The sequence below is a fragment of the Lonchura striata genome, chromosome 6 (assembly GCF_050655825.1).
Source record: "Lonchura striata isolate lonStrDom1 chromosome 6, ASM5065582v1, whole genome shotgun sequence".
Taxonomy (NCBI): domain Eukaryota; kingdom Metazoa; phylum Chordata; class Aves; order Passeriformes; family Estrildidae; genus Lonchura; species Lonchura striata.
Genome location: NC_140708.1, coordinates 31,146,082 through 31,172,506, shown reverse-complemented (window position 1 = coordinate 31,172,506; position 26,425 = coordinate 31,146,082). Strand labels below are relative to the sequence as shown.

General features: G+C 43.9%; 1 protein-coding gene and 1 long non-coding RNA gene across 4 annotated transcripts in view; one reads left to right on the top strand and one right to left on the bottom strand.

Moving 5' to 3' along the window:
• Positions 1 to 26,425, bottom strand: part of MXI1 (MAX interactor 1, dimerization protein) — a 55,832-nt gene that overhangs the window by 2,962 nt on the left and 26,445 nt on the right. For both annotated transcript variants that reach the window (XM_021536283.4, XM_021536284.4), the window contains exons 3-5: positions 26,019 to 26,048; positions 1,435 to 1,549; positions 67 to 238 (exon numbers count right to left, since the gene is read on the bottom strand). In XM_021536283.4, the coding sequence (XP_021391958.1) occupies positions 67 to 238; positions 1,435 to 1,549; positions 26,019 to 26,048 (317 nt within the window). The remainder of the gene's footprint in view (positions 1 to 66; positions 239 to 1,434; positions 1,550 to 26,018; positions 26,049 to 26,425) is intronic.
• LOC146767071 (uncharacterized) lies at positions 5,509 to 26,032 on the top strand. Of its 2 annotated transcripts, none has more exons than XR_014956172.1 (3): positions 5,509 to 8,861; positions 11,392 to 12,330; positions 13,188 to 26,032. It is a non-coding gene; the product is annotated as an uncharacterized LOC146767071 (long non-coding RNA). The 2 variants fall into 2 exon arrangements; XR_014956173.1 differs by having other exon boundaries at positions 5,509 to 10,190.

Here is a 26,425-nt window from a genome sequence, read left to right as displayed (position 1 = left end):
AATGGATGAATCTCATTCTCTCACTTCAGAGTCCTGGCAGTTCCATGCTAGTTCAGCAACACCCACCTCGCTCCGAGTCCGAGTGATCCGAGGAAATGGTAGATCCAATGCTGTCCATTCGTATTCGCTCTATCTCCTGAGGACCCTGTAGTTGTTCCAGTCTTCTCTTTAGGAATCTTTGTTCTCGTTCCAGGTTCTCAAGCTGGTGCTGGCTTCTCCTCTCAGCCTCTTCAAGTTTCTGACATGATCAAATATAACTCAGTAATTGCTTTTATCCTTTTCTCCTTCCCTCCCACCTCCACTGCCCTGCCATCTGCCTTGCTTAGACCTTCCCAGACCCAGAAGGATTCAAGCTACAAGTGCCCTGAACCAGGCTGCCTCGCAGTCTCCAAGCACAATGCCCTCTCCCCACATCTTTCCACCTCTCAGGTGCTGATAAATCATACCCATTAGTTCAAAGGGTCTCTGAGGACCGAGCCTCTCCAGGGCAAACGCTGTGGATTGCAGCAGCCTGTGGGTCCCTCTGCCCGGGACCAGACACTGCATTACCGCCTCTGCCCACGCAGGGGCCTCAAACCCCCAAACCAATCCACTCCAGGGCTTCTTACGAGCTGCTCCAACATAAAAACGTGGCCCGGGAGTTCTGTGTTCCTTACTGCATGGTTTAGAAGGATTTCTCAGAAACGGTTTTCTATTCAGTGAGTGATTTACATAACCTACTACAGATTTCTTTGATCACAGCTGGGAAATCTACCAGGGCACTGTTCTTTGTTTCCTACAACAAGCACATTGCATAAGGAGGAGTCATTTCAGGTTAACTCTGTCCCTTTGGCAGCACTTTTCCTCCCTCATCACCCGTCTTCCCTCTCTATATCCTGACCTGCAATGAAGTATTTCAGCCTCTCCCAGATACTGACAATGCTGCATTTTCTTTTCATGTCTCACTTTGCCAAAAGTGGAGCTGGAAGAGCACTGGGCTAGCTGGAAGGTTCACACATGGAACTCCAGCAAGCCAAACCTGTCTCACAGTCTTGTGGTTTGTGCTAATGCTTCAGCAGTGGAAACTCAGTAGCACACCAGAAAAAAAGCTGCATTTCCCATCAAAATGCAGTCACTCAGCAGTAAGTATGCTTTTCTTTAAAGAAATGCAGCTGTCAACAAATGTTCACAATACAGAACAAGATCCTTGCTCTTCAGATCCATCATTTTTGTAGTTAAGGAGTTCATTATGGACTCTTCCAACAATAGGGCTTGTGGCAATGATTAATGGCTAACCAAGGGGGCAAGGTTTGCTTGCTCTTTATATTTATTTATTTATTAACAGTGTCAAAACTCTTTCCTTCAACAGAGTTGGCTGCAGGCAGCAAGGATGAGCAATTGCATTGCAGTTCCCAAGAGCCCACGCTGAAAGCAGCAGAAAAAGGCAGCTCTTACCTTGATATGTGCTTTGGCTTTGTTGAGCAGCCCAAGCGTGGTGTGCCGGGTGCAGTCTGGTCCGAGCGGTATCAGAACTTTTAAGCGCTCTAGACACAGGCGGAGGTGAGCTCGGCTGCAAGGGAGAACAGGAGGATCAGAGCCATGCCTTCTGCAAGGGAATGTAATTTCTTTCACTTCTGCCACCCTACCAGGTGGTTTTCAGGCTTCCTTGTTTCCACGCATCACAAAATTCCCCTCAGGTACCAGCACAGACTGCTGCTGAACTATTTACACTTCAAACATCAGCTGCTCACCAATACTTTCATTATTGCTAACCTCTGACAGACACTGTTTATTTTCTTTCTGTCTGAACTGATAATCTGACCCATCTGGATGAACTGTGTGCAGGGGCAAAGGCACATAGGAAAATGGTAAAAGTATCTCATGGATTTCCACTCTCTCTGACCTATTTGCTGTCTATTTTGCTGAGAAGAACTTCTGTGAAAGCAGTTTTGAATTACTGCTACCCCCTGCATGCTTGTTTATTGCTAGCTCAGGGACATTTGCTATGAACTGACTTGAACACCTTCTTTTTGCATGAAATTAAGATCATCAATGAATAAAAAAAAGGTCACTTAAAAACTCTGAAACAATCCCTGGTGGCAATTCAAGGAGCGAGAGGCATAGTAGTTCCCAAGAACTGTGCTGTTACTCCTTCCTGGGCCCAGGTCTGAAATGCTGCTAGGGGTGCAAGGTCTGTGGGAATGAGAGAACCCAAGCCCTTTCTGTGGTCAGACTTCTGACCTTGGCTCACATCTACAAAGACAGGCTCCAGCACAACAGCACTGCTGGTGATGTGATCCTTTTTCTGCAGAATATGGCAACACGTTCTGGGGTAAATGGTTCAGGCAGCAGTGGCAATGCACATTGTCCTCATGCTGCAGAGGAAAACTTCCCACTCTAGATCATATATGCAGGGATGAACAGCAGATTTATGGAAAATTATCGAGTATGAGTTGCCTTTTTCTCCTCCCTGTTTCCCAGACATTAATGATTTATGTCCAAAGTTGTCATCCCAATCAATAAGACAATGACATCAGCTTTACCATTCACATGCAAGAAACACCAGTGCAAAAGACTCCTGAAAGCCTATCCCAGTCTCTGCTCATGCACAAAGAAACTGAATCTTAGCCTGATCCGTCTCAATGCAGGGGAAGGAAAAAAAAAGAAAGAAAAAAAGAGCAGAGACAGTTCATTTCCATTTGTTTTTCAAATGCACTATTGCACCCAGTTTGAAAGGGTGGGGGAGAGGAGTCTGTAATCAGGCAATTATGTCAGTGACAAGCAAGGATGATTAAGGGTGGAAGGGTCAGGGGTTTTGCTGATGAACTGTCAGCACAGGGGAGTGTTCACTGGTCATGCTGTAACTGTGAGCTCCTCACAGTTTCTACCATAAATCTCCTTACGAAGGGTTCATCATTCTGCTTTCAATAACAGACACAGGGCTGCATATTACCAGCAAGAGCCTTGAAGAAAGAATGTTCTCCATTAAACATTAACAAATACAAGGGTGGGGAAAGGGAAATCATAATCCAAAAATCAAACTGAAAGAACAGTAATCACATCCATCTCATCTCTTACTCCTTAAGCTGCTCTAGGGCAAACCCCATTGTCATTAAACCCATATGGTTGACATGGGGTGGATGTTTTTCTACCTGGAAGCCAGTTTTCAACACAGAGCTTGGTCAGGAGTGCACCCACTATAGGTGTTTGCCCTGTGTCCCATGATGACCAAGAGGGTAAGCAATGAAAAAGTATTGCTGGCTCACACTGGCACTACAGTTCGTGTCATCCCTCAGGAGGCTGGACACTGACTTCTTGCACAGAAATGAAGCAGAGCAGGATCTTGTGGTCAAAGACCTTCTGGGGTTCGAAACCAATTTTTGGATACAGCACAGACTTCCTGAATGGTCACACAGGCAAGTCACTGAGTCACAGCTGTCACAGCCATCAAGCTGCAGCACAGAGCACATGTGTTTCCTCACAGAACAAGTATCAATCAGCTCCAGCCACACACTTCACCCCCAGATCAGCCCAAGTTCAAAACACTCATGTAGCAGAGCTCAGATCTGGGGGCTGCACCTAACAGCAGACTGCTACATAGCATCTACTACAGGCAGGTACCACAGACCTGGAGGTAGCTCCCAGCCCATGGTGAAAATTGAATTATTTGTGTTACAGGAAAAAAATGTTTGGAGAATCAATATCTAACCAGTGGCAAAGACATCACAGTCCACTCCCGAATGCAGAGAGAAATGGACAACACATCTACAGCCTGAGCTTTGGGCTGATTCTCAGCACTGTGTTTTACACCAGGAACTGGGAAGGTGCTGCACCAGGAACTGCAATTCCTGGAACCAGTGATCAGCTTCAGACAGGAGCAAGCACTGGCTGGATTGCTGAGACAGCAATCAAAAGGGTGGCACTGATGTGCCACGTCAAAAGCTGGGTTATGTGCAGACTGAACAACATCATCCCTGTTGAGCACCTGAAAGCTACAGGCAAAGGTTCAGACATGTAATAAAACCCCGGACACTTGAAAACCTTCCTGTTGTGCCTCAGGACTACAGTTGAGTGGAGAAGGTTCCTACTTGTCCCAGGCTCATGCAGACCATTTTCAGAGAAGCCATCCTGCCCGTGGCTCTGCTGGCTGCTGGCCAAAGGCTGTGGCCTGCAGCAGGGGCGATGGCCTGGGCCAGCACTCCAGGCATCAGGAGGGGCCACCTGCCTGGGCCAGGAGCGTGGTATGAGCTGATAAGCTCACAAGGGCACATAGCACAGCTCAGGCCGCAAGCACACTGCAGGGGCAGGTGGTGTTGGCTGAGCTAAGGCAGGTTGCAAAGAGGTTTGACCAAAGCCATTTCTTCTGTGCTGCCACTGGATTTTCCCCCTATTTCACACTTCAAGCTGAGTCACACTGGGATGGGAAGGAGCAACCAAGCCTGCAAACTGTCCTGGCATGTGAGCACATTGCTTTCCTTCAGAAAGATCCAACTAAACAACTTCCTCAGCTGTCACCCCTCTGCAGCTTCCTTACCTTTTTATTTTTAAAACCTAACCCAATCACAGTCCCTGACCTCTCAAATTCCAACAGCCCCAGTGGACCACGATGGGTTCTTAAATCACAGAGCACATACTGCAGGGCTGACAGACTGATGGGTGCATCAGAAGTAAAACTCCAGAGCCCTGGGAGGAGATGGAGTCACTGCTCACTGAACTAGATGTTGCACAGAGGGCTATGGTCTAGCTGACAAATGGTGATCAGTCAAAGGTAGAACTTGATGGTCTTGAAAGTCTTTTCCAACCTAAATGATTTTGTGATTCTTTGAAAGCCATCACAGAAGACTTAGCTAAAAGACCATTTCAGAGAGAAAGCAATTGCAAAGCCATTAATCTTTCTTATCAAGTCCTGGAGCTGCCCCAGGGCAGCTGTAATTCCACAGGTCAGGCCACGATGCCAGTGTCTTTTCCCTTTGTTTACCTGGACTCTTTTGGAACGGGTTTTGACAATGCTGCAGGCTCTTGTTTTCAATGCAAATACCAGCATTGTGCAGCCTCCAGACAGAGCCAGACGGCTTTCCATGTAAACCACTGGATTATGCCAATATTTGACGCAACTGCCAATATCTAGAAAAACAAGTCTAAAAGCCCATATTGTTATATAACAGAGAAACAAGGCAGGATTGGTGAAAAGGACTGCTGCCTCTTGCTCTCTTGATCCTGAGGAAGACAGAGGATGACAGAAGGAGAATTCCAGTTTCAGCAGAGACCGAAGTTTTTGCATGCTAGCTGCAGAGGAGATGGGAAAAGCTGGAGCCCTTCCTTCTGTTAAAGTGGGAAAAAATCAGGCTCTCACAGCAGCATTCTGAGCACACTGTAGATGCTTGATGTGTTGAAAGAGAAATCTGTGAAGGATTTGAAAGAAGGGAGCTCTCCACTTTCCCAAGGGATGAGTCTGGTCCCCTCTTCCTGCTCAGCTTGATGAGAGGGAAAACTCCTATTTGAGATTTCCATACTGGGGGGGGGGGGGGGGGGGGGAGGGGGGCATTGGGATGACCAAAAAAGGAGTAAAACTCCCAAGAGGTTTCAAAAACCCAGAGCCAAACTGAAGCCCTGTCACAAAGAGCTGAGGATCACCCTGTCACCTGGCCACTCTGGCTAGGACAGAGCCCCTCTGTTACTTGTGCTTCTTCCTCTGGGGCCAGGAAGAAACTAGAAGCAAGTTCCTCTGGGATGTGGAGGGCAAGCAGGGCAAGGATGCCCTCTCTTCTCTGCTAGGAGCTGTAATGGGCCAGGAGACTGAAGCAGAAGGAGGATGAAAAAGCCCAGCAGTCCCACAGCCCTTCCAGCAGATCCATAAGCTGCAGAAGGCTGCATGTGGAGGAAGGGAGTATTGGCCCTTGAAATGGCAGCCTCAGTGCTGCTCAATGGGCGCCTGCTGCTCTCCCTACTTTCCCTTTGTGACTGTGCAATTTGGATTATCTGACTGCATCTGGATTATCTACTTCTACCCCCCAGTTCCCCTCCTAGGTCCTCTGTCCTGAGCCTCTATCAGAGGGGATCCTGGCTCTTGCTTTGTGCAGCCCCCCCTTGCACTTGGCTCTGTCTGGCTGCAGAGGGCTGTAATTTCACAGCCTGCTCTCCTCTCCAGCTCCCAATGACATCACCCACTCTGATTATATAAAGCACAGGGAGGAAGCCTTTATTTATGCGTGCTTTTTGCTCACAGCTTCAGCTGTCTCAGTGTACAACACACATGCAAATCCCACTGCAGGAACTGGGCTCTCTTTTGCCTGAATCAAACTGCACTGCAGAAAAAGGTGTGAGTGCAAAAAAAAGTCTCTGTTTCCTTCCCCCAGACCTCTAAATACATTTTTCAGGAGTTTGGGTAGGAATCAACCTAGCACAACACTCTGCACCATAGCAAGCTGGGCACAAAGCCACCAGCTTCCTCCCTGCCTGGGAAGTCCCCAGAGAGCTGAGGGACCTGTGCTGGCAGCTCCAAGCTCTGTGTCTGCTGGTCACAAAGTGGTTACACAGGGGCTGGAAACTTGACCCCCTAACAATGCCTGACAGGGTCCTGCAAGGGCCAGCCCAGGACTGTAAGGCCGCTGGCAGTTTCCCTTCCTGGGCCCTGGTGGGCTCAGCCAAGCCCCTGTGCAGCCCCTGACAAACAAGGGGTGCCCCCACCGCCTGCCCCATCCTCCTCTGGTCAATGCTGCAGAAACAGCTGCAGAAACAAGACATCCCTGAATGTTAACATTGCCAGAGAGACAGCAGCTTCTTCGCCAGACGTGGTTTGGGATTTGTGCAGGGTTCTTGCCAACTTCCACCATAAGCAGAAGTGATGGAAACTGAGAAAAGAAACTTTCTCTGCTGAGGAGTCGGGCAACCGCGTGCACACTCAGCTCTGGAGCAGCAGGTTTACCAGACTCAGCACTATCCCCCCATCAGACACTGCTGAGAGACTTTGCTGAATCAAGGCCTGAACATCTGCAACACACACACACACACACACACACACACACACACACACACACACACACACACACAAACTCTCTTCCCATCTTTAAAAGATCAAGACTCCCTCCCAGCAGGAAATGACCAACTTGCCTCCAGCAGCAGTTCAAAATGCTGAATTCTTAATTTTGCATGTTGAAAGAAGGGAGCATCAGAGGGAAAAGAAAATAATTTCCCAGATATTTTTGAACTTATGCCTACAGGTCTATAGGGCTTGAATTCAACAGATTTAAACATGTGCTCAACATTAGGAATATGCTCAAGTTCCACTGAGGCTAAATTGGACAATTGATCTTTGTGAGATGTTACAAAAATTGAACCAAACGAAAGAAGCACCAAAAGAACCAGAAGAAGGAGGACCCTAACATGGAGAAGGACATTATCATATGTCTCCCGTTCTCTCAAAGCTTTTTCAAAGTCAAATCTAATTTAACCCTGAAATTAGAAACCACCAACTTTGTTTGGATTTTATAGCCTAACAGATAGTCTAAGAAATTCAGGAAGGATCACTGGTTAAAGAAAGCAATTCCCGAAGAAACACGTGACCCCACATCAATAATTCACTGTACGAGAATGATTTTGAGATAAAAGTAATGAGAAACACATGCAAAAACCACAGGGCAGGGAAAGTATGGTTTCCTTCTAAAAGCAGTTCACAGGTCAGAGACTGCTTATCTCCAACAGCCATCGTAGGACTTGATGTTTTTTCCTTACTCTCGTCCCTGACCCCCAGCCCAGCCCTCTCAGCGAGGTATCTGCTCCCTGCTTTACCGAGCACTTGTCTCCAGCGAGCAGAGAGGCTTTTCCAAGCCCCTGGCTGCGGGCTGGCAGAGGCAGGTCGGTGCTGCAGCGCGTTATGCAACTGCTGCGAACCCTCTGGCCACGCAGCAACGCTGCAGAGGCGCCCGGCCAGCCTGCAATAAACACACTCACCCTGATCCCACAGCGCACCACGGACACGTTTCAGAAGGAAATCTGACTCACAAATGCTCAGCTAGAAGTTAATATCCTCCTCCTGAGCTGTGAAATCAGTCACAACAAGCTTTGCTTTTGGATTTTTAAATCAGGTCTCTCCTCATGATTCTTTTCGTGCGTTTGCTCCCAGTTGGAAGAGGATACTTGCTCATCTGACCCCGTTTCCAGTCGATTTCTACCGATGGCTCCCTAGGCATGTATGAGTATTTTTATTCCAAAAGCTAATAAAATCTGCCATGAAAATTATCTGGAAAAATATTTTTTAATTTTTACATGTTAAGATCTACTATTTAAAATAAACAAAGAAATGAAAATTTAAGACCGACAATAAAAGGACCTAACAACATAGTATAAATAGGAATTTAAAGGAACAAAAAAGTTCTACAAGCAACATTTTCAACCTTATCTTAACCATGTCAAGTGTGTCTGCAAAAGTTTGAGATGAACATGAACCCAGCTGTATTCTCAAATCAAGGGCAAAAGAAAAAAAACTGCAAATGATGAGATCTATGACCTAACAATGGTAAGAGCAATAATAGAAATAAAAAAACCCAAACCCAAGGCAATGCAGTTTTTCAAAGTCACACAAATTAGTGTACCTCTGCCTGGTGACAAGCCATGTACCAGGCAGATAAGGGGTGGCACAGTGCATAAGAAAGCAGAGTCATGATTCAAGGCCATAAGTGGAAACAAAATACAAACAGCAATGTACTGATGTACTCCACAACCGCAGCATTTTGTCCAAAGGCCACCTCAGCGACAAAACCAAAACCAGGTACCCTGGGAAAGGGAGAATTTTACCAAGCAACTGAAATACTGAGGAGAAAATGGTCGATTTTGGGACACACACACCCTTCTCCCCATCTGCAACAGAAGCTGCAAGCCTTAAGGTAAGCATAAAGCAAGAGTTTTACTTGAAAATGTGCTGCCCACACCCTCCACTGTACACTTTGAAAGCATCCAGGGTACAAACCCTGACTGTCCCTGAGCCCTGTGTGGCCTTGCACTGCAGCATGAGTGTATGGCCACCTTACACAGAAATTACTTCTAGCCCCAACTCTTCTAGATGGGGATACTTATCACTGATGTCAACTTTGGAAGAGTTTCAGGTTGTTGGCAAACAGAAACTGCAAGACCAACAAACCTTGTGCCAAGTGATGTCTTGCCACCACTGGCCCATTCCAACATGGATCCTTCTAGCCTACTACTGCAGCCTGCATAAAAACATGCTCTCTCCACCTCCCTCTGCATCACACAGCTGTCAAAATCTCTGCATTTACCAAGTCCCTCTGGGTATAAAACTTAATATTGTTGAGAAGGCTTTCCTGATTATGTTATGATTTTGAAGGCAAATCAAGGTTTTCAAAAAGGGATGGAGGGAGGGGAAATCAGGCAATCTCCAATCCTTTGGTGAAATATGGGGGATTTGGCTGAAAGATTTGTATTTGCTGCAGGTGTCTCCTGGGCTGCAGCATGGAGTGGTAACTGACAGTCTTGGCTGTATCTCCCAGTGGCTGATCAGTTGTTAAGTGCAAATCACATTGCTCAGTAAGTGCAGGGGCTGGCCTACATACACTTTGAGTTACGTGGACACGTGAGAGAGCATCCACTTCCACAATCTTAAATAATGAATTATTGTGTATTGTTTGAGGTTCATAGAAGTCCTTTTGTTAATGTTAAAGCCACATAGGTCCTTTTCTTATTGGTTAGAGTATAATGACTTTACACCTTTTCTTTTATGCTATTAGTTCAAAGAATACGTAAAAAAAGGCTTTGCATAAGCTGCCATCTTGTCTCTGATCTGGACTAGCATGGATGTTGTTGTTTCTCTGTGTCTCTTGCTTTTTGCTTGTATGATACAGACAGATAATAAATCCTAAGTCTGCAACCAGTCAGGGTCCCATCCCATTTTGTGAGACACAGACTGATCCAGCAGAGCACTGCAGACACAGCTATGAGCAGGACATTTCTGAAAACCTGGGAGTCCCACCCTCATTTCAGAACTACAGGGAGTAGGATTGCTCTCATCTCACACTGAGCCTCTATTTACCCTCCTTTTCACTCTCTCCTCTGACAGTACTGTTTGCTCTGCTGTGCTATCACTAGCTGCCATCCTTCAGCTTGTCCAGGCTTTGTTTCTGCCCTCTTCTTTGACTGTCTCCTGGATTGGAAACTCCTTGGAACAAGTATACAGTTATTAAATGCGGACACTGAAACAGGTTCGTGTCTGCACTCAAAATTCCCAAATCAAGCAGATCCCAAATAATTATACTAAAGCAAAACTGTGATTCTGAAGCTGAAGTGATGTATCTGGAACTAATTTTATTCACAGCATAATGTCTGGACCTTTGGGTCCTATTTGTTGCACATCTTGAGGTTTTCTGCTTTGAACTATAGGGCTAGAAGACAGAAGCTTCATTTAAATGAATAAAACAATTTCTAAAAAAGAGGGACTACCTGTAATCTCATGGCTTCCAAAACTAGAAAAGGCAATGTCAAAAAATTTTTGTCAAAAACTACTGATGCCTACAGTAATAAAAATTATGCCATTTTGGAAGATGTCTCCTCCAGAATGAACTCACAGTTGCTCAGTAACACGACTGCTCATCCTTTCATAACCCCTTTGATCTTCAGAGGCACCAGTGAGACAGGGCAGTAGAAAAAGATCAAATGCAATAACCTGGGCTTCACAATGAGAAGGTGATGAGAACAGCATAGGTGGCCATCTGCCCAGCAGAGGAATGGAATCAATCAATGCCTGGCATTTTCTCTCACCCCTTCATTTTCATACAGATCTAACACTGACCTTGGTGCCCGTCTGCACTTTAGACAGTTATTAAGAGATGTCAAATAGCAACAGATGCTCTGGAGCAGATTTCCCCTGAATTTATATATTGAGGATTTCCTATTATCTATCTTGGACACTACTCAGAAAGTTATTTTAATCCCTGGTGAATATAATTACTTATATTTTAATGTAGCACAGAAGACCAGCTAAACCCCTTTTAGGCTGAGCTGTGCTCACAACAACATGCTAAACCCAACAGCCACCACAGGCCACAAACGCTCTGCACCACATTCTCCTTCTGACTTAAAAACACAGCCCAGGTGTTGCCGGCATGGCCACATGTAGGTAAAGATAATTTGCCACCAACTTTTCAATGTGCTGCCAAGCATGCAGGTATTGCAATTTCCTACCCTGGCCATAAGATATGGTTATAATCCTGCATTTGACTATCAGGGAACATGCAAAGAAAGCCGTAAACACCAACATACAATCCAGGCTGGTTAATTATAAATCCCAGTCTAATAAAAACTCTATCTTTGTTAAAAGGTGGTTAAAAATAGACCTGCTCTTTAAATAGCCAGCGGTGTCCTGTGGCCTGGTTCTCACTAATACCATTGTAATTATCCTTCTAGGGATACACAGTGTGCTCACAGCCGCCAAGTCAGCGCAGAGTCCTCCTGCATGCTGCCAACATGCCTGCAAAGCAGCTGTGCCATTCATCAGAAACCTGCCTCCTTGCAGAGGAGGCACTAACCTGCTTTGCTGCAATCTACGGATTTTCAGCTTTACTGCTAGAATTAGGTCACCGGCAAAGATAGCCAAGATTTTCCAAACTCTCCAGCTATTCTTGATTATTCTGTTCAGAGGTTTCCTGGCTAAGCACATTGCCTTTGAAATGAAGAGGTATTTTGGACTCCTGCAAGGCTTCTGCAGTCAGACACTGAGAAGCAGGGATGCTCTCACTCCATAATCCTTAATGGCCTCTAAAACTGCCAGGCAACAGGGAAGTTCTCCAGCTCAGATCTACTGTCACCAGGTCCTTCCAGCCTCTCCAGAAGAAATCAAAGATGGTGCACACAAGAAAACAGATGAATCAGCAAGGATCTGCAGAGACCCTTGAAGACCCATGCCTGCACTTGAGCCTGGCAGAACCCGAGGCAGCAGACAGCGTCCCAGCAGGCAGCTGGAGAGTAGCCAGGGACTGGTCTGCTGCCCACAGTGGAAAAGCTCCCCCTGGTCCACAGGATGTCACAGCAGTAGAAGCACACACAGTACCTCAAAGCCTCTGCTTCTTTGCAGTGCTCCTGAAAGAGACCTTGGACTTTGATGCCTTCCAAATACAGACAGGTTTCAAACTTGTACTTTCATTAACCAGCTGAAAGAAGTAAGCATTTGCTTCATAGGACAGACATCTGTACATCACTGAAAGAGTAAAGGATGCTATCTTATTTGGGAAAACATATTTCCTGTTTTTAAAATCGTGAGTGGGAAATTTGTCAGCATCAAGAATAAATTCTGATCTGGTACTAGAAGTTATTTTTGTCATTAACATAATTTTTAAAATTATGCAGGTAAGTTATAGCCACTAAGAACTTTTCCATCACATGCATCTATTTTCTGAAGCTTACCTCATGGAAGAAAACTCCTAATAGAAGTATATTCTAAGAATGTGGCCATTTGACATACTTGTTTACACAAAATCTTTTATGCCAGAAGGAAAGCATGTGCTCTTCATCTAGTATCTCTTCACACTGTCAGAAATATTTAAGGAGTCATCAAGTATCTACTGTACCTTTCAGGTATAGAGGGCATACATCTGGAACAAGGGAAGCAGTGCATGTAATTTCACCTTCTAAAATTATTTTAAATTTAACCTCAAACTTCCCAGGGAAAATGAATTACCAGCCAAGGTCATTCTTTGATGTATGTTTTGAAAAAAAGCAGTGGAAAGGAGAACTTAAAAGATCCTAGCAGTAATTTTCTTACTGGATAAGGATTTTTGCACAGAAAAACCAGCAATACTGTATTTCAAGAGGCTAGGAGTTGGCTAACATTAAGTGGCAAATGGTTTTAACTCAAATTACCTATACTTGTTACTCAAGAGGGGAGTCTGAACAGAACATAATTCCCAGCACACTGACTGTAGGGGAGCCATGTCCTGAACTCACACATAAAGAAGTACCAGGAAAAAAAAGAGTTTTTGAAAGGAGGCACCAGAGAGTGCAAAAACACACCTTGCCTCTGCTTAGCTGGTGTGATGTGCTAATACAAACTCTTTCTCAATAAAGTTCTTCCAAAAAGCAGTCAAGTTGATTGCCTAGAAAATTAAAACAATATAAACTTCAGGGGGAAAGAACAACACACACCCCCTGCCTTATCCTTTCCCTTTAACAGGACACCTTCCTTATATTTTCTTTCTCTCCTGTAGGAGTGTGTGAAGGCCAGGAGATGTAAGATGGCTCAGACAAGGAAAAAGCATGGAGCTGGCTGCTTGGAAACAACTTCCCTGGGCTGGAAGCAAGACAAAATGTATCTCTAAGACATGCAAAATGCTCCATTTGCTTCAGCTCAACTACAAAACTTCTAGTGCTTTCAACAGGGCTCAAAAATCCTTATATTAAGCTCTACAGGACACTCTACCTACTGAACATTTGATCAGCTGGAGAAGACCATTATGACCCCTGTCTGGGTCTTCAATGCCACAAATGGATACAAATTTGATTCCCCAAACCAAAAACAGCTGTAGTTGAGTAAACTAACATTTGTAGGAGGATTAGCTGCCTTATGCTTGCTGACCCTGTATTTTCCCAGCAGGAGAAAGGTTAGGACCCCACTTGGAACAAACCAGACACTGAATAGTTCATGGCTTTAAGTAATTTTGCTTTCCAAAACAAAAGACAAAGAAAAAGAGAGAGGAGCTGGAACACCTACTCCTCTGGTTTGGTGGAAACTTGTTTCCATTTGCTCTGCTATCAGAGCAGTATTGAGAAATAACCATATGACCTTACAGATATACCTTAGCAGTACCACTTTATAATCACAATCACACCCTCCTTCCTCGCTCTTTTGTAGTGCTTATATCAGTCTCAGGGCCTCATGAACTTAGGCAAGATTCCCTACTGCTTCACCAATGAGATATTTTATTTTCTATGTTGCATCCCATGCTGGGATGACTCCTGTTAAAAATCATACTCTTAAAAACCCTACTGTTAAAAATCATAGCTAAAAACAATAAAAAAGTCATTTTCTCCAAATACAATCCACCTAGAAAGAGCCTGTGGTGGGTTTCCTCAGCATGAGAGCCAGACTACAAACCAGAGGGACGAACTTTTTGACTTTCCTAGTGCTGTGCTAGCCAGGAGCTGGCAGAGCTTGCAGGCACTTTCAGGAAAGGCAAAGTAGCAAACTGGAGACATTTCCACAAGCAGGAAAGGTTTATACAGCAGGCAAGACCTTTAAATGAGAATCAGACCTGTCTACAGACAGCTTGCATGACCCCAGGTAAATCCTTCAGGAACTGAAGTACTCACCACTCATCCACAAAATGGAGCTAATCCTAATTCCTTCATGCAGTACTGCACAGATGTAGCTACTCCTGGTTTTCAGGTGCTCATGTAGCTCAGCAGTGACAATGGTGTGGGAAGAGCCAAGAGAACAGGATGCTCTGGGAAACCAATTCATCCAGCTTTCTCTGGTAGTTAATAAGGCTCAGAGTACAATACGACCACATTTCCCAAAATGGATCAGTAATTCCTCACTACTCCATATATGCAACAAAAATCTATTTGAGGTCTTCTGTTATCTCTGTCCCAAGCAATTCTCAAGATGGAATTTCAAAGGAATTTAGTCATAATCAGGAAGACAAGATGAAAGCTGTATTGTTGACACTGCAATCACACAGTCACAAAACTTTTTACTTCTTTAAAACATTTAGTTTCTGATACCCTACTGTTAATCCCATTGTGGTTTAGGCTCCATAAAAAATATACACCATAGTAGCTCAGACATCATACTGATTATACAAAACAAGTATCTATATAGGATGCTTCCTCTTCTTTCTGTTTTTTTAAATACAAAGGTTACACTGGCTCATTAGTTTTATGTGGGGGATAGGAAACACTTAACTCTGGGTGCTGGGTTGCCCTGAGTACCACCAGAATTGCAGGGAAGACTACAAGAGTTGGCAAGATTAATCATATTTTTCACTTTAAATAACAGAGCAATTAAAAAAAAACTCCTTTGAAATAAAAATAAAATAAAACTCTTTAAGCATGTCATGCAATTTGCTTTCCTTGGATGGCTGAGGGAAAGCACAAGCCAGTGCTGTCTGCACAGACCTGGGAGACAGCCTGGAGGGCTTATGGGAGGCTTTCACTCTGACAGCTGCTGAACACTTCCCGTGTGCCCAACACATTGTACAAACCCCATCCCATTCTGCTCTTTCCCCACCATATGTACTCTTTGCAGAGATCACCACAACACACAACTCAAGAGACACTCATGACTCCAGAGAGCCTTCACATGTTTTCCTGAAGTATATGACACTAGATATAGATTTTGCTTCTCCTTTCCTTTTCCAATCCCTTCACTGAAATGTATCCCCATATATGCTTTTTCCAGTGAATACCAAGCCTGTAAGCTACTTCTTCAAGCCAAGAAAAGTTTAAAAGAGGTCACACCACAGAGAACAGGCTCTGCACATTTCCTAAGAGGGTCCTATTACATAGAATATCCATGGGAGATGAAGTGTTCCTATCCACTTTCCCACTTTTTTTGGCATCGAAGTTGCTCTTTGAGTTAGGTGAAGTGGGAAACACATGCATTAGAAAAAGAAAAGATCCATGTATTTTGTTCCTCACATTTGCCTATCTCAGCCAGAACGCCTCAGCATACTTTGATGGTCTAACAGAGTAATTCTTGCTAGGAAAGTTGACTGCTAAATTCAGCATTTGGGAGTCTTCACACTCAGAGGCACTCAACTTTGGATGGCTTTTTTTCTTCCCTTGAACAATGCTGAAATAATTTTCTTCTTAGTCAGATGTTAGACAAAACTTTCTAGCAGTAACCACAGTTAATCAGGGCAATAGGCTGCACTGTTTCCCTATGCAATCCTGCTGTCAAATGCTTTTAAGACCATGCTAGATTGGCACCTGCCAGAAAAGCTTTAGATGGAGTGCATCCTGCCTTATGATGAGGGCACCAAATGAATGCTGCAGGTGCCTCTCAGCCCCATCTCTGACAACTTCAGAAAACTTCAGAAACTACAGAAATCTGAAGAACAAAATTTCTTGCTCTCCTTTAGATACAGAGCCTGAGCCAGCTGCAGGGGCAGCATGCTGAGTCTCCAGAAACCTCTCAGAGGTTTGACCTGGGTGACAGAGCAGACGATCTGCTGGCAGCTGCAGCTGGCAAAGGGCATTAATGCCGTGTGTGTAGGAGCAAACAGGCAAAGTAAAAGGGAGGATCTTGAGGCATCTGCAAGGCACTGTTTCCATTACCAGAATGAGACAGCTCCCTGCTGTGCACATCGGCAAGAAAAGACCAGGAGTAAAGCAAACAACAGGAGGGACTGCAGGGAAGAGGAACCCCCCACCCAAACTGCTGAAACCGGCTGCACCCCAGCAAGCTCCAGTTACACAGCTGCAAACTTGGAAAAGGGCAGACAGCTCTGAGGAGCGCCAGGATCCACTCTATGAGAAACACTGGAAACAAACACAGATCAAAGGGAAACACCAAGCTGTATACACAGCTGGGGCTGTCTTCCCCTGTTAAAGGGAGAAGGGCACGTAGCTTTTAACTGCAAGCTCTCTGTGTGTGCTTGCACGTAAGCTGCATCTGGGCAAACGCGCCAACTCGCCCCATGCTTGGCCTCCTGGCCTTCCCGGAGTGTAGCTAATGAATGGCATTTTCCAAGCTGTATGGAAGATTCCCACACAGCTGGGCAAAACCTGACTGGGCAACCCACAACTCAAACCACCCCAGGGAAAAAGGCCAAATAGGTGGAAATAAAAGACATGGGAGATACAAAGCAACTTCTGTTTTAGCCTCTGATTTCTACAATAAACCTGCTGCACTGCTCCTCCTTTTAGAATGACTCATTTGAATTATTCCATTGAATTTCCAGAAGGAGCAGAACAATTCCCATCTAAGGGATGGGCTTTGGCCATGTGGAATTAGAATTAATTACCAACTTTTCAGCAGGTTGTGTCTTTTAAGTAGTACTGTAAAGTCTCTCATGAGAGGAAAATGTAGGGGACACATTGCCCAGAACTTCCTGGGAGAGCCAAAGCAATCCCTCCTGCAAAATCCAGCTCTGAGAGAAAGAGGAGATTTAACACATAGTAGTAGCACATGGAAATACTGGTAGTTTCCTGTTGTCATGTCCTGGAACACTCTTGACTTATCAGGCTCTTCTTCAAGGCTAGTGACAGCCACAGTGGGCTCCTCAGGGCTGACCTCTCCTCTGAACCTTCCTGTTCTGCTCCTTTTCTTACCTGCGATGTTCACAGGGAGAGCTTCCCATACACAAAAATAAGCAGCAAAATCAAGTCTGGCATCAACTACCTTTCCACATATCACTCCTGACGGTTGTATGGCTTTGCCAGCCTTCACCCATGTGGAAGGGTCCTTGTCCTTTTACTAAAAACACACTCAATCACAAGAAGACCAGTGTCTATCAAGTGTCCTCCTTGTGTTTTTGCATTATACACTGTTCTGGAGACTAAGGAACCCTTGGCACTGCTCCCCAAATGACTCTGCATAACTACAGCACTGTAGAGACAACCCGCAAGGAGCAACAACTGCCCAAGTGAAGGAGCAAGTATCCACCCGAGAGCCATTAAGAGCTCTGCTTCTAAATGATTCAGATGCTTTTAGATATTCCACCTTGGCTCAGCAACCAGACAACTCAGAGATAGCAGCCTGCACTTGACTTTGCAAGCATGACTAAATTTTGTGCAGCTGCTTACTACCTACCATGATAAAAACCACACCCTTATCACAGGAACTGCTATCAGTCTGGACCATGTGTGAACCCGCTGATACCATGCACTGAGTCTGTTTCTATAAAAGTAATGCTGCATTTCAAACTCATGTCCTGTTTTCACTGGTGGCTTCATGAATAAACTTTCCTTTACCAATCCTCCTTCTTTCCCTCAGCCCTGCCTGCGCAGAAACCCTTGTACAGTTACAAGATCATTCTGTAACTGCTACATCTCCTTTCCTGCCTCACCTTTTGTGAGCTGAACATGCTCATTTGCAAAATCTCCCATTCACAGCAATCTGTTCTTCACCCTGAGCCTTATAAGTACTGAACTCCCAAGAAAAAAAAACAAAAAAACCCAAAAAAAAACAAAAAAAAAAAAAAACAGGAAAAAAAAAAAAAAAAAAAAGAGAGACAGAAAAAAGCATCCATGCTTTGCAAAAGCTTTTCATTTTCCCCCTAAATAAGTCATGGTGCTTTATGAATGTACTCTCAAAGGTAAATAATTAACAGGCAAGAGGGACAGAAAATCTTATTACATGGCTAATGGGAAGTGATGCTCAGGCAGCAGTGTACCCATAAAGTATAGCTTCAAAAGACAGCCTCTAGGCCTTCTTAATGGAACACTGGGCTGAAAACCTGACTCATGCAGGCATTCCTCTGTACTCCTCCAGACTCGTACAAATCCAAAATCTTTATCTGAGATTCAGCCTGCATCTAACAGACTCAGGTCTGTTTCACCCCTGAAAATCAGGATACTACAATTTTGCACAGGCACTATAAGGAACAATCACAAAGAGCACTAGGCAGAGATGATCTGTATTTCCACACAAATTCAAACTCCCAAGGACAGAAGGAATACTGGTACATTGCACCATCTACTGCTATGTTCTGCCATGCCCCTGATGTAGCCCTGTCCATGTTATCCACTTGCTTCATGTAAGGAAAATTCCTGACCCTTGGTTTCACATCGCTTATTTAATTGTTTTATGGTTTTCTCATGTACTTTTTGGAAGGAAACCTGTGAGGTCTGTTTGTCCACGGTTATACAAACTACTCAGGGTGACCAGCATCATTGCAGCCAGGCAAGAACCACAGCAATTGCACGATGAAGCCCTTCTCTCCTTTCCCAGGCAAGGTTGTGAACACCTGTCACACACTAGCATTTACCATCACAGAACCCAAAACTAGGAGTTAGACCATACTGCTGCCTCCCAAAGCAGCAAATGTGCCTACACTTTGTGTCCATCTTCTCTTTCCTTATGGGAGAAGGTGTCAAGCAGCACCTCCTGGCCCTGGTCAGCACTGAGGGGACAGAAGGACACTGAGAGGGACAAAAGGAGTGAGCATGAAGTTTTGAAAGAAGGTGGGATAGGGGAAACTTGTATGAAGGAGAGAAAAGGCAAGCAACCAGCCAGAGATGTTGATCAATGAAGCAAAGGACTTGGTCAATGCAACCTTGTCCCCACTCCTTTTCTTCATCCAGGCATGTTTCTGCTTCTCAACTGGCAGAGGTCACACCAGGAGACACCTGGGGGCATCCCACTCTTCCCATCTTCCCTTGCAGTATAAGGTTAGAGGTTATCAAAGTTGTCATACTTCAGTAAAAATGGGCCACATACAGAAAGACAACAAGAGCATGTTTCCCTCATTTTCTATCCCACTTCCTTTGGTTAATACAAATCTGCACGGGCTACATTATTACATGTACCAGATGTAGATCAACACCTCCAACTCCAACTTCTGCCCCAAGAGTACAAGGTCCTGAAATTTTTCGTTAACAGGTGATCTCTCTCAAAATTATGTTCCTATTACTTCATCTTCCCTACAGTAGAAACTCCCAACTGGGTTTTAGCTAGCAATGCTTTCAGGCTCACCAGCAATGTTAGTCACTTGAACAAGGAAAGTTGTTACATCAGGACTGCTGGCTCTCAGCCTCAAAAAGCACCCTGGGGAAAAAAAAAAAAAAAACAACAACAAAAAAAAACCAAACAAAAAACCAAGCCTGCAGTCTCCAGAGATCCATTTAGGAGAGAGATGGTAAGTACAGAGCCACGACATGACTGAAAATGGAGCCAGGAAAGCTGAATGCTTGACTTCCTACTTGGGACCAGAGGTCCAAGCTCGCTGATTAGAAGAGGGCATTTGCCCAGTCGTTATAATTTTTTGAGGACAGACAAATATACAGAACTGGAGAAAGTTCAGCCTGAAAGAAAACAATGGCAATGCACCCAAGTAGAAATCTGAGGATGCAAGTTTGGGAAGAGATTCAGGAACCACAGCTGGCAATGCACTCCAAATCAGACTGATGACTTCTGATTTGGTACAGAGACCTGACTGCAGAGAATGTTTCTTTCGAAGATGGGGGTTTCCTCTCAAGTCTCCCTTCTGAGAGGGAGAACGATGAAAGGATTCTCAGCATCAGACCATATTATGACAAGGTCAAGCAGATTGTGCTGACAGTTCTTTCTACACCACGGGAGAAAAACACATCAGAAAGTGCCCCAGACATGTCTTAGTTAAGAAGGGCTTTGTGATAAATATCTGTTTCTGAAAAATGGCTTATAACAGTGATTTTATTGTGCAACATTTTTGAAACAAAAACATTTTTTTCTTTGTGACAGTTCATCCCAAATAGTAGTATTGTTCTTTTTCTTCTTCTATCTTCAACAGCTATTGGATTCCTAAGGGAGGTGCAGAGATCTGGCAGCAGAAAGGATGATAGGCATGCATACATTCTTCACTGCATCACTTTGAATAAAAAATAAATCATATTGAAACTAGAAATTCCTATATGAGCAGTACTAAAGGACTTGAAATGAAATGTGGATCATTTTATTTCCTTCAAATCTTGGCATGGAGACTAACTGTCCCTTTGCAGCAGCTGTACTCAGAGTTCAGAATGTTCAGCAACCCAGCTAATGTGAAACAAAGCCTTTGCAGACTTTCAGTTGTAACTGAATCAAAATGCTGCTTCTGCCCAAGGAGGCACTTTGCATGAGCAAGTGTGGTGGTCAGCCTTCCAGTGTTACACCAGTGACTGGCGAGTTCTCAGAGCAATGCAAAGAAACAGCAGAAGGCAGACTGACACTAAATAATGCTGGCTGAGCTTGAATGTACCCAGAAAGAACAGCTCTCTGACAGCTTTACTCCAAAAGCCACCAGCTTCATCCTCTCCAGGTTAAGCAAAAGCAGGAACAGCACTGTAATAAGTTATCCAGATCTCCTAAAACAGAGAAACATGCTGCAGCTCTGTTGAAAATTGTTAGCCCCAGCTGAAAACAGAGGCATGTGTCATCCAAACAACAGAGTTGAAGACAGCTAACTACCTTCAGCTCTTGTTCCACACTGGCCTTGGAGACAGGAGAGCTTAGCTACAGCTCCCACAAGGAGCAAGTTGGATCAGTGCATGCTCTGACCTTTGAATGTGTCAAAGAAAGATGCATGCTCAGCTGTGTTGGATATGGCTTACTGCAAGGAACATCACAGGTTCCAAGTTTTATTAATGAGGAAAACAATATGTACTGTCAACGTTTGCTACATGAAGTTAGCATGAAAACAAAGCCCACTCCAGAGAACAAATGAAATTTACTGGATTAGTTTCTTGTTCCAGCTTTCCTGATAAATAGCACTGAACTCAACACCAGATTGATTAGTTGGTTCAAGACAAACACTGATCAGATTGCCTTGGCAAGTATATATAGCACTACAAAAGCACAATCATCCTTGTCTATTCAGAGTAGCAAGGATTCACCATACTTTCATTTCCCTTCCTTCTATCTTTCCCAGCCTAGACAGCTTGTCTGCACTATTTAAAAGCCCTACCTTAAAAGCTTTTCCTAAGACACACTCAAAGCCCTTATTCTAAAGAAACAGAACCAAATGGTGCAAATGCTGCAGAGTCTCAGAAGGCCCCCATGTTTCAGTGCAAGCTGACCCAGGTCATTGTTCTCTCCTCAGCTTTCAGCAGGGCTTTTTCTTTATCTTATCCACTACCTCAGATAGGCACCCGAGCACAACAGTCAGCTCTGGGTGAGAAACCGCCTTGGAGAACCACTGCAAAAAACAGTCTCTCACGTCAAAGAAAGAATGGGTGAGGAACCACAAGATGGGGAATTCTGGTAAGAGTCAGGCTAAAAACCACAGTACTTGATCATTACTATGTGTTTGTCTTCTTTGCTTCTGATCATCTCAAAAGATATCAGAGAGAAAGGATGTTACATCATTACACTCTGTGCTTTTACATGAAAAAAACTTTTAGCAACTTGGTTTAGATGTTTGTCTCCTTTAGATTTTTTCCTTTTTCTTTCTAAATGATATACTTTTGCAAAACCACAAATTCTGCAAGATCCTCAGAAAATTCTATTTTCAGTGATCTCAAGGTCTTTACCTCCTTGGTCTATCTTTTGTTTGAACTGAATTATTGTTACCATAAGAAAAATATGCTCTCATAACTCATTCTTTACCCAATTACTCAGCTTTGTTTTACTTCCTTCTGCTGTATTACAAAGCAATCATCATCAAAACCTAATAGAACAATGTATGACCTACAGAAAAAATGCTGGTTGGTGGTTTTTATTTTTTAAATCTGATCAACAGCATTACAAAACTCTTTCTTGTTCTGTCAGGAGATGTAACTTGTCTGACAGACATCACTGCTGTATTGGTCTACCAGAACTGCCACTTCACAGAGCAGCAGGATGTCACCTCAGAGCTGTGTGTCTTCCCTTAATACCACATTGACCACATCCTCCTAACACTGCCATGTGTCTAAAATGTTCACAGACAACAGCTAACACCACTATCTGTACAACACAAACATTTACCTTTAGCCTGAATTTCAGTTGTTATCCTTTTGGAGAAAATATTACACTTGCAAACTTCATCTTTCAGTCACACGCTTTATCTTGTTTTCTTTCAGAAAATGATGAAGTGTTGCTTACACATCAGGTTTTTTGGTAGGCGTGTTAAAGGACTAAAAAATATCATTTTAGTTACATATTGCAGCAGATGAAAAGAATGCTGGTTTCTTGTTTAAATGCAAGCTATGACTCATCCTAAGCAGAGATAAACTGAAACACATACCCATTAAATAAAATTTTTCAGTGTGAGGATTAATGATAGATAATAAGTATAAATTAACTTTAATCTTTTACAACAAACGAAGTCCCTTATATAAATGTCACTGCAATCTTTTCAAATAAAAAAACCCAAATCAAAGCCAGAAGAGGAGTCATTTAAATATTACAGCAAATGTTTGGTACCAAATCAAACAGCTCCTTAGCAAAACCAATGGAGTGTTCTGGAGTGAAATATTTTCAAGCAGTAGACCTTAAAAAATTGCTTTAATATTTTAAAATACATTTTTAGGGGTTTTCTACATTAAAGAGGTACACATTAAAACACCACCAGCTCTCCAATACTGAGTCCAAGTTAAATCACATATTCAAAAAGGAGAAGAGCATTTTGTTTTACTAATATTCTCTTGCTACTGCTTGAAACAAACTCTGTGTAATTGTTGAATGGGTTAAACCAAAATTTAACTGAATATAAGAAGACTGCTGTTCACAGACAAGAAGAGAAAAAAACAGAGTCAGAGACCTAATAGTGGACAATTTTGAAAATTACAGTGTGTGTCAATAATAGAGATAACAGTGAGATTCAGAAGGAATAATCTCAAATAATAGGGGAAATGAGCACCTGTCAGCCACAAAGCCATTAGTATCAGGGCTTTTATATTTGCAACAGTTAATTCTGGAGACACTGACAAACTTAACAACACAGCAAATAAAACATGGAACTGGGGAACACAGCAAGCAATCCCTCTCATTCAGAAAACACTACTGTGGAGTTTGAAAATAAATGCTTCCAGTATGCAACTCACTGCCCAAATCATTGGTAATGAACACTGCAAACACAGCAAAGGCACCACAGCATCTAGCTGGGTTTGCAGATGTGAGTAGCTGATCAAGCCATAGCATCTGCATTAAGAGACAGACAATCCCCCACCAGGAACACCGGACTCCTGACCAGAGCTCCCAGATACAGGAGTTTGCCTGTACAGAGCACCCAGTGTGATCAAACGTGTGCCCTTCCCAGAAGGATGAAAACCAAAGGCTTGTAAAACCATGTCTGAGACAGACCTGGAATACAGTGCCCCGGAATGGGAAGCCCTGGAGGAAAAACCTTGCTGAGAAGGCTGATGGTTAGGAATCTTCAGCCTGGAGCAGGTGGGGACTAAGTAGAATAACAGACAAAAGGAGAGGAAGAGAGAAATATTACACCAACTGAAAATGGAAGGACAAATTCTGCAGCAATCAAACATCTTGCCAATATTCAGGAAAAGGAGGCATAAGGGGAAGCTGAAGTAAAAGCATTCCTTTCACGAGTAACACTTCTTGACATGCTAGTCAATCATCAATATTTATGCTATCCCCACTTCAGATAATATCTGTCCTCAGTTAAAGACAGGGAATCAAGGGATAAACTTCCTCAACTCATACAACTGGTACCCAGCACATCCCAACCCCATCAGTCCACAGGAATTCTTAGCTGGACAGTAAGTTTGTAACACTGGCTGCTAAGATCCCACCCACACAGAATTTGAAGTTTTGCTGCCTGCCCTCAGGCTAGAAGAAGATGATCATATATCCATGCAAACTTGGCCAATGTGATAGGACCGGGCTGGTAGAGGGAAAGATGGAGACAGCCCTGCTCTAAAGCTGTACTGAGTAAAAGCAGCATTTGCAGCAACAATTAGATATGCAAATAAGCACATTGAAGATTAGTGACAGTCTACTGTTGTCATGGAGAAAAAAAGCACCTTCAGTTCTGGGTCAGACCCAAGGACTGCATTTTCTTTCCCTCACTGGTAAATAGAACTGGAAAGGGCACTGGAAAACCCAGGAGCCAACACCCCTCAACACAGCTCAACCTGGGACTGGAGAGGCTGAAGCTCAGGGAGCAACATAACCCAAATAAAAAACCCTCCCTGCATCAACCCAGAGAGATAAGACCATGGCAACTCTGCAGATACTCAAAAATATCAGGAGGTAGAAGCACAGGCTGGAAGAAAACACCCAGACCATGCAAAGGCCAAAGTGCTTCCCAGTATTGCTGCTGTTAGGGGGAGGCAGATGTGGGGGAAACTGAGGGCTTTTTTCTTCTTACTAAGAGGACCTCCCCAATGGACTTCTGCATACATTTAACTAGACAGGGAAACATGACCAACACAAGGTACTCAGCTCCAACTCCCTTGAAGCCACATGGGAAGATCTTGTCTGAATGAAAATACACACATGGCTCAAAGCCTCTGTGTCTTTGGCCATCCTCACAGTCCTCCCATCCCTTGTTAAATGATGGCTGCTGAGAGAGAAGAGGAGGCAATCAACCTATTTAGACTCAGCTTTCCTTCCCACCCTGGGGGTTTCTTTATAGGAGCAGCTGGCCAAAGCACCTCCTTTGTTACAACAGCCACAAAAAACAGAGACATCCACCCTCAGCCCCCCTAAAATCCCACAGAAGAGCCAAGATAAGTTTATAATGGAAACCCTGACACAACCTTAACTATAGCATCCTGAATGGAAGGTGATAATCTGATCTGTGTGTGAACTAACTCCCCTTGTCTCAATGGTATTTATCTTACTTTAACTCCTGTTACAAAAGGGTTGAGTCATAGAAGAGCCAGCCAAGTAACAAAACTGCAGGGCTTGCTAAAACATCAGATTCAAGGCTAAACAAGCGCAATCCTAGAACAGGTTAGAAAAGTCTCTGCAGGAGTGCAGGTAGCCAGAGCTCCAAGCCTCTGGACAATGGTATTTTCTTCTGTGCTACAGAGACTGACACAGCCCAGTGCAGGGGTAGGGGGGAGAGGGTGCAGAGCACAGGGCTCTGCCCTTCGATTCATGGTAACACATAGTACCCAACACCCAAGAAACCTGATCCCGTAGCAACCTCATGTATGGAAAGTGCCCCAATCAGATTTCACTGTGTCAGGAGAAGAACAGTATTTACTCTGCATACAGATTAGTCACAAAACTGGGTCACTTCTTGCCTTTTCAGAGAGAGAGAGAGGGGAAAAAAAAAAAAAACCAACTGAAAACAAAGCTTCTTTTTCAGATCTTTTCATGTCTTCCCCCAAACTTTTAAAACTACATGATGCAGTGTGGTCACTCACAGCTGTCTAAGCTGATCAAACAGCACCTGCATGAGTAAGCTCAAAGCACATTACACTCACCAGGTCTATAGTTTTAAGAATTCATCTCATTAGCTACTTACCGGTTCTTTTCTAGTTCGTTGTGCGTAGACCTGTAAAATAAAAAAAAAATTTGGATTACCACCTTTGACCTCTGGGCACCAAAGTTCAACTCTTGCAAACTGTACACATCCCCACTGGCACATCACACTGCAAAGCCAACCAACTACATACAGTAAAATCTATAGTCTCATCCTCCTTGCTGACAAGATGTTCCTTCCCTCCAGTGCAAATGCTGGCACCCTTACTGCTAAAGAAAATGTTCTCTAGAGACTTAAATGCACACAAAATCCCAAAGACAGGCAATGATTAGAACAAGAGACCACAGTCTGTCACTTCCAGACTCCCGGCACTGCCAACAACTCAGTACAGGACTGAAGTTGTTTCTTTGTGCTTTACCTTCTTCATTCTATAAAAATATCGGTATCAT